General features: G+C 41.0%; 1 protein-coding gene across 3 annotated transcripts in view; it reads right to left on the bottom strand.

Annotated features, from left to right (window-relative positions):
- Positions 1–504: 504 nt before the first annotated feature.
- Positions 505–8,421, bottom strand: part of IFT22 (intraflagellar transport 22) — a 279,140-nt gene continuing 271,223 nt past the window's right edge. For all 3 annotated transcript variants that reach the window (XM_044054036.1, XM_044054037.1, XM_044054038.1), the window contains one exon: positions 505–900. In XM_044054036.1, coding sequence (XP_043909971.1) covers positions 734–900 — 167 coding nt within the window. In that variant the 3' untranslated portion in view covers positions 505–733. The remainder of the gene's footprint in view (positions 901–8,421) is intronic.

The following is an 8,421-nucleotide window of genomic DNA, read 5'->3' as shown; positions in this document are numbered from 1 at the left end:
TGAAGTCTAGAGCTGTACATGACATTTTTCCACCATACAATTGAGGTTTCAAATAGTGTGTTCAGCTCTGGAAGTCATATCAATAGAGGAATATGAAGTTTGCTGTGTGCATGACAGATGGATTACTAACTAGGGTCAGAGAATGGAGGACTCAGTCTGAAAAAATTAAAATCCCTTACTTGTTTAACAAAATAAAACTGAAAAGGTGGACAGAGTTGAAAAAAAGATTTAAAACTAGCACCAGGAAATATTTCATGGAGAAGATGAATGCACTGCTGGGTAAAGTATGGACTTACAAAAGAGTTTTAAAGTTAACTACAGGTGCTAGAGTAAAAGGGCTGTTGAACACTCAGTGGACTTCATGCAGAACTCTTCAACCATATTTATTTATATTAATACAAATTGTACACTGCCAAGTGCAACTTTTTTATAGAGCAAAATTACTGATCATAGAACCAACACTTAAAAAATGAAGCAGTAAAATAAAAGTTATGGAGACAAGACTGTTCTGCTAACAACTTTACTGAAACATTTTCAACAGACTTTCTTGATGAATGCAGTTTTATATACCACAAAATAAATTAGACTTCTTGAAATCTTTTTAGTACTTTTCATTGTATTTTGCCCAGTAGTTTATTTACATTCTTCTGTCGAGCTTCTCAGGTTTTTGAATAAATACATGTATATTCCAACGAAAATCAAACCTTTCTCAGTGCTTTCAATAACAAAGTTTTTACAAGTTTCTGAAGTTTTGGGTAATGATTGACATCTCTTCTTGGTCTTGGCGCTCGAACATTGAGCTGACTACTTTTGCAAGGTACTTTCTAAATTCTGTCCTCACATCTTCGGGGTCATCATCTAGGTTTGAGTGTATTAGTTTCAGTGTGCTCAAGGCTTGTGCTTAAAGACAAATTTACAAGACAAATGTTAAATATTTCTTGTATAAGCATTTTTGAAAGAGGAAACCAACATTAATTAAAACTGCTGCCACCTTAAGAGGCATAATTATACTTAAGAGATTCAAATAAACAAACACATACACATGTATGTTCCAATAAAATATGACTGCCATAGCATTCACTGTGTTATGCCACAGAATTCCAACAGAGTAGAAGACTAAAACCTTTAAAGAACAAAAACATTTCAGCTGTGATGCCAGTTCTTTAATTCCAAAATATCTGGCACACTACAGAAAATAATGGATACACACTTTTGTCTCTGAACAGAACTTCATTAGATCATGTAAATCATTTAAAGTAAACAAAATTAACATTTGTATAAACAGGGACAGAACAAACTATTACAAAGTGAGTGGTCTACCTTGACTAACATCCACAAACTTTAACTCTGTAGTTATATCCAAAACTTAAACCAGCAAGGTTAAAACTGGAGCAATACCAGCATTTATTTAATAAAATTGCCCAAATAAGAAGTGCATATAAGAACAGGATTCAATAATGGGTTTTCTTCTAAATTATTAAAAAAAAATTTAGGAGTATACTGTGAAAATTTACCACTACATTTTTCTTAGGTCCACTTCTACTGTACCATACTCAAATCCCAATTTTAGTTATCTTTTCATCAATCATTTGTTGCCTCAAATGTTGAGTCAACAATGCGGTTGTTCTAGGGTTATTGTTATAAAAAAAGTGGCTATGTACTCAGCATAACGTTCCATAGGTGTTGTCCATTTCGCCTTCATTCTATACTGGTTGGGTTTGGAACTGATCCTTGGTTCCAACTGAGACTTGTACAAAAGCTCGAGGTCTTCTACTAACTTGTGGCAGATAACCTATCCCATGATGCAATAGGAAACTCCCCAGATCTTGTTTGCTGGTATAACAGCAGGTACACACAAGATAATTACTAGCTTAAATGCTATGAAGAAGGTCAGAGAACATTAGACACCAATTGTTTCTGCTCAGTCCTCCAGGAACTAATGGCTGGGGATGGTGGGTGGGAAGTAATAATGAAGGCAAAATGGACAACACACATGGAATGTTACGGTGAGCACAACTTCTTTATGTGATGTTGTCCTATTTCACCTTCATTCTATACTGGTTGGGACAGCGTCCTTAGCACCATCATTCTTGGGTGGTTCAAGGGAGAATATTCTTCAGGACAGTGGACCCAAAAGAGGCCCTGTTCCTGGAAGCTAAATCAACTTTGTAATGAGAAATAAAAGTATGAGACCTTGCCCATGCTGCCGCAGCACAAATGGTATCAACAGGCAGTCTCGCCCAAAAGGCGGAAGAGGTTGCTATGGCTCATGCAGAATGACCATTTACTTTGTTGGGGAGTTCTTTGTTCTGATATATGTAGGTAAATGTAATACAATCTGATAGCCATCTGGAAAGTGTGACCTTAACCGGAGCACCTTTCTTCTAGTCTGAAAAGGATAAAAACAATTGGTCAGTCTTTCTGAAGTCCTTTGTTCTATGCAAGTAGAAACGTAACTTGTCTATGTACATCTAGCTAATGTAGCACATATTCTGCCTTATTACCATAGTTGGGAAAGAAAACTGGTAAGTCTGTGGATTGGTTTAAGTCAGATTCTTAACATACTTTAGGCGGAAAGGACGGGTTTGTTCATAGAGACGCTCTGTCTTTGTGGAAAAACATAAAGGGGGTTTTATTGACAATGCTTGTAACTCTGAAACTCTTCTAGCGGAAGTGATAGCTATTAAAAGAATTGTCTTCCAAGTTAAAATCTTCAGATCACAGGATGATGCAGGTTCAAAAGGGAGAAGAATCAAAATGGGCCAAGACAAAATTCAGGTCCCATGGTGCTAGAGGGACCTTAAAATTGGTGTTCTTAATAGAAAAGCATCCCTCAGAAACAGTTTGCAAAGTCTGTGGGCCATCACATTCAGCCCCAGTTTACCTATATGGAAGTTTGATATCACTGCTAATTGAACTCTAATAGTAGCTGCAGATGCCCCCTCATGAAATAGCTTTGTCAAGAACTCTAGTATGGAAGTTATAGGGGCAGAGAAAGGGTCAATGTGATTATTCAAGGCCCAAGAGAAAAATCTCTTCTATTTGCTGATATATAGTTTTGTCATTGAAGCCTTATGAAATGAAATCAAGATACGTTTCACTGATGGGGAAAGGTCATGGAGCCTAGCGATGTTTGGAATCTGAGCAGACAAGCTATCAACTTGAGGGTTTGAAGAGATGGGTGGAGCATTCCTGAAGCACAGTCAGAAGGTCTGGAACTGCGTCCATGATCCATGGCTCCTCCTGGAGATGAGGCCAAAGGAAGGGTAACCAGATTTGATGAGGCTAGTAAGGGGCGACAAGTATCAAGGTCCTTCCCAAGGAGCTGGCTTTCTGAAGAACTTTGGGTATCAATGAGAAGGGAGGGAAGGCATAGAGTAGACCCGAGGGCCAATCGTGTATAAGTGCATCCCCTGGTGATTCCCCCGGAGGGGGAATTAGGGTAAGATAGCTTCTGCATTTGGTATTCATGGAAGTGGCAAAAAGATTGCAGCAAGCTGGCCCCATTTGCAGAAAATCATCTCCGCTACCTCTTGTTTTAGGGACCACTTGTGAGGAATCAGAATCGCTCTACTGAGTTTGTCTGCAATCATGTTGCATTTCCCCGGGATGTACGTTGCTATCAGAAAGCATTTGGAGGAGGTCGCCCACTGCCATATTCTCAGGGCCTCCTGACAAAGGAGGTAAAATCTGGTTCCTCCTTGTTTATGTACCACACAACCGACATGTTGGCTGACTGTACTGCAATAGTTCCTAGTGGAAGAGAGACTTGGAATGCTTACAATGCTAAAAGCACCACTCTCATCTCTAGGATATTGATGTGCAAATAGGCCTTGTGATCTTGCCAAGTGCCTCGAACTGTCCTTCCCAGATACCCCCCCCCATCTGGGAAACATCCGTGGTCACTGTGGCTATCGGCTGAGGGGGGACAAAGGGTCGAGGTAAAGTTGCATGAATGGAGTGGAGCCACTAACGAAGGTCTTTCTTGCAAGATTCTGTTCATAATTTGGTGAGACATTGGTAGCTCCTGCATGGACCATTGAGTGAACAGCAGCCACTGCAGAATTCTCATGTGCAGCCACACTAATGGAATAGTGTTTATTGCTGCTTCCATGGTCCCCAACACTTTCAGGACTGTTCTAGCTTGAACCTTTTTCTTGAAAAATAGGTTTATGACCTGATGCCATAGGACTTGGCCTCTTTCTGGGGAAGCTTTGCTGACATTTTTGTAGTATCTAAATCTGCCCTTATAAAAACGATACGTTGAGATGGCTATAAGGCAGATTTTTTCATAATTTATTGTGATCCCTAAGTGACAGCCGAGCTTCAATGTGGTGTCTCTTACTTTTATTAGTAGATGCTCGGTGGTGGTGGTTAGGAGCCAGATGTCTAGGTATGGAATCCTACGTGTCTCAAGTGAGCCGTGACTACTGCCATTCACTTGAACACTCTGGGGGCTGTAGTGCGACCAAAGGGCAGAGCTCAAAACTGGTAGTGGACTGGCTCCCAACCGAAAGTGCAAATGACTCCTTGATCGCCTGTCCATTTTTATGTGTAGTATGCATCCTGGAGGTCTATAGAGCACATCCAATCGTCTTGTCCCAAAAAAGGGAGTATCAACTGCAGTGTTACCATCCGGAACTTGGACTTTTTTATTGACTTGTTTAATTTGCTGAGATCCAGGATGAGTCTCCAGTCCCCTGTTTTCTTTGGAACTAAAAAGAACCTTGAGTAAGTTCCGGATCCTATTTGGTCTGCAGGGACTGTCTGGATGACTTTTTTTTTCTAGCAACTTTTGTATTTCTAGAGTTACCTGTTCCTTTGACTGGGTGGAACATCTGGGATGTTTATGTTTGGGACATGGGGTAGCCTCTGGATACAATGCTTTGTACCCATCTGTCTTTTGTTATTGTTCGCCAGGCTTTTGGGTACAAAGATAAGCGACCCCCGACTGTTTCCAGAGATGGACAGATGGGTGTCCTTTCAGGAGCACTGAAAGGGCTTGCCAAGGAAAGATTCCATGTCACCCTGATTTTGCGGACCCCCTCTGCCATGTGGCTGGCATCTTCCATTACTACTTTCCCCTTTGCCCCTAGGGGAAGGAATCATCACGCGTGTCCTGAAAAGCTCTCTGGGATTTTTGAAACCACATTTTTCCTTCCTTTTGACCTTTTGGATAAGGTCTAGAAGGTTGGGAAAAACAGACTCCTATGGCAGAAAGAGTTTTTCCTTCTTGTTCACGCCTGGTAAGTGTGTCTGACTCTGGCCCAAACAAAGATGAGCCATCGAAGGGGGCATTAACAAAAGAAGATTTAAAGGGCTCCGCAAAGTCGCACAGGCGCATCCAAGAATATCTCCTTAGGGAAATTCCTGAACCCGATACCCTACTCGCTCCATCAGCTACATAAGAAACGAGTCTCATGGAGGAGTTTACCACTGAATTCAAGGTGGAGAGCTGGGAAGAAATGGTCTCTGTTACCCTCTCAGCTACTGAGACCTGGAGAGCATCTCCTAGCTCCTTCAGATCATCTCTCTGAAGTCTGGTACAATAGGTGAGATAATTCAGTGATCTGAGTGCAAAGGTCACTGAAGAAAAGTTGCTCTTTCCATATCTGTCCATCGTACGAGACTCTGTTCGGAGGATGGCCAGAAAAGGGAGTCTCTGAAGGTTCGTTTTTGGTGGCAGCCACCACCACCATAGCATCTACTAGGACACCTTTTGTAAGAAAGTATTTATCACTGGGGGATATAATAAACTTATTTGGCCTTCGAGGAACAGGCTCCACTGAATCTGGAAACTCCCAAGCCTTTTGACAACCTAAGTCCATCAGTTCATTAAAAGGCAGACACCCCCAAGTGGCAGAAGGGCGAGACCCAACAGTCTTCAGGTATACAGACTCCTCCTCAGAAGGGTTGATGGGCTTCCAGCCACCTCTCTGCTTATGTATTTCTAGAATGTCTGCAAGAGACACATCCTCAGAGGGTGACCATGGAGACCCTTCTGACTCATCAAGGTCTGTGTCAGATGTGACGGACTCCTCTTGGGAGTCGAAATGGTTCCTCTTGCATAATCTCTTATGAGGGACCTCTTCAGAAGGGTATTCTGGAGAGGTTTCAGAAGAGAGGGGTTCATCCAATGGCACATCCTGAGGCCTAGAGTTTCAGAGTCTCTGAGGATGCATTGGTGTAGAAACAGACACCGGGGCCTTTAGGGAAAGAATGCCTGAACCTGAGAGTGCAGCAGTCTGGGAAGACAGCACTCTCATCACCTCAAAGGCCTCCTGCTCCTGATCTGAGGAAGCTCCCAGCTCCGAAGAACCAGAAGGCATCCCCAGAACCAAGGAGGTTGTCTCAGAGGCCGCTGTAGGAGCTGAGCTCACCTGTGCTGAAGCCCCAAGAGGCAAGTTCGGATCAGACAACTGTCCTATCCATTTTTCCTCCCCAGACCCAAACGGACAGAGTTGGCTCCCAAACTCGAGTTCAGACGGAACAGAGGATGTTGGAGCAACAGCTGGGCCCGAAGATCCTGCAATAGAGGTCTTGGTTCTGATGGTTCCAGTACAACCAGTTCTACACATTCTGGCTTTGAAGTCCAAGATCAGATCGGAGGAGGAATGGATGGTGACAGGGTAGGCTTGGTCAATTCCCAAACCCTCTGGGTCAGATCCGACAAAAGTTTTGCAAGCACCGGTGTCTTCAAAAACCTCCGCACCACGCGATCCACATCATCTGAAAGGCTGCTGAAGGATCGAGTGGAGGGGGGCAGGAGATCTGGAAGTTGGCAAAACTGGAAATCTCAAGGTAGGAGAAACCAGTTCCAGTTCTGGGGACCAGCTCTGTACATGAAACATCAACGGCTCAGAGACTGAAGGAGCCGAGGTGGAAGATTTCTCAGGTCCAACAGTCTTTGGGTCCGAAGAAATTTTTGGTAACTTTAGTCAAGTCAGACTGAGCCTCTGATAAAGATGAAGACCTTTTACCAGATTTTTCAGATTTTGAAGGTGGGAAAGAGCTCGGTTTCGAAGGACCCTGACCTTCTCCTATAGCTTCTAAAAAGGGTGTCTTCAGTAATCCCCTAAGGATCAATTTGTTCTTCCTTTCAAGAAGAATCCTGTGGCTAAAAGAATGGCAGATGGCACAGGATTCTTGAAGGTGTACTGCACCAAGGCAGTACACGCATACAGTATGCCCGTCGGTTACAGAGATTTTCTGACTGCATTTTGTACACTTTTTAAAACCCGAGGGTTTAACATCTTTGGACTGGTTGGACATTTTAACAGTCTAGAATAACAAGCTAGTAGAGAAAAAATTGGCACAGCAGAAAAAATCCAACACTACAACTACTATATAAGAAGCTAAATACAAAAGGCTAAATACAATTACACATGTTTTTTTAAATATATATATATATATATATATATATATATATATATACATACATACATACATATATATATATATACATATATACACATATATATATATACATATATACACATATATATATATACACATACACACACAATATATATATATATATAATACATATACATACATACATATACATATATATACATATATATATATATATATATATATATAGATATATATATATATATATATATATATATATATATTTTTTTATATATTTACATACATAAATATTTCAAAACACACACTAAGGGAAAAGCCCTCTAATTTAAACGGGCCAAGCAGCCCTCCAACTTAAATGAGATAGCTTAATTAAAAAAATAAATAAATAAAACTAACTCAAAATTTAACAGCTCTCTAATAAAACGAGCTTGACCAGAAATGAAAAGCCCTCTAACTAAAAATGAGCTTAAGCTGGGATATGGTAGAAAAGGCCTTGAGGATAAACGACTGCCAACAGCCAAAAACAAAAGCAGCGAACATAGCGAAAACTGCTAAAAGTTAACTAACAAGCTACTTCTAAAAGGAGAGAAAAAAATAACAATATTAACAAGACTCAACAAGAATTAACAAGCAGAAAGGTTTGACTTGACCAGAGCCAGTAGGAAGCACACTATCTTGTTTTAGCGGCAAATGAGATCTGGGGAGTTTCCTAGAGCATCATGGGATAGGGTGCCAGCCACGAGCTAGTAGAGCTCGAGCTTTTGTACAAGGCCGAGTCGGAACCAAGGATAGTTTCCTAACCCAACCAGTATAGAAAGAAGGTGAGATAGGACGCCACATAAGCTGTTTTAAAATAATTGTTCTAGATTTATTATTTTCGAAGTACTCTTGCATAGACATTCTACCTTCTTTCAGTTGGTCTTCAACCAGTTACGTTCCACTTATTTTTTCACATCTACAAATCTCTTAATTCGTAAAGCCCTCTAGATACCTAGTATGATTATTATTTCATATCTTGTGTGCTTTTGTTGTGATCACATTTCCAAT

This window comes from Protopterus annectens, chromosome 13.part0, assembly GCF_019279795.1.
Source record: "Protopterus annectens isolate FY-2018-M chromosome 13.part0, PAN1.0, whole genome shotgun sequence".
NCBI lineage: Eukaryota > Metazoa > Chordata > Ceratodontiformes > Protopteridae > Protopterus > Protopterus annectens.
This window is presented reverse-complemented; position numbering and strand designations above follow the sequence as displayed.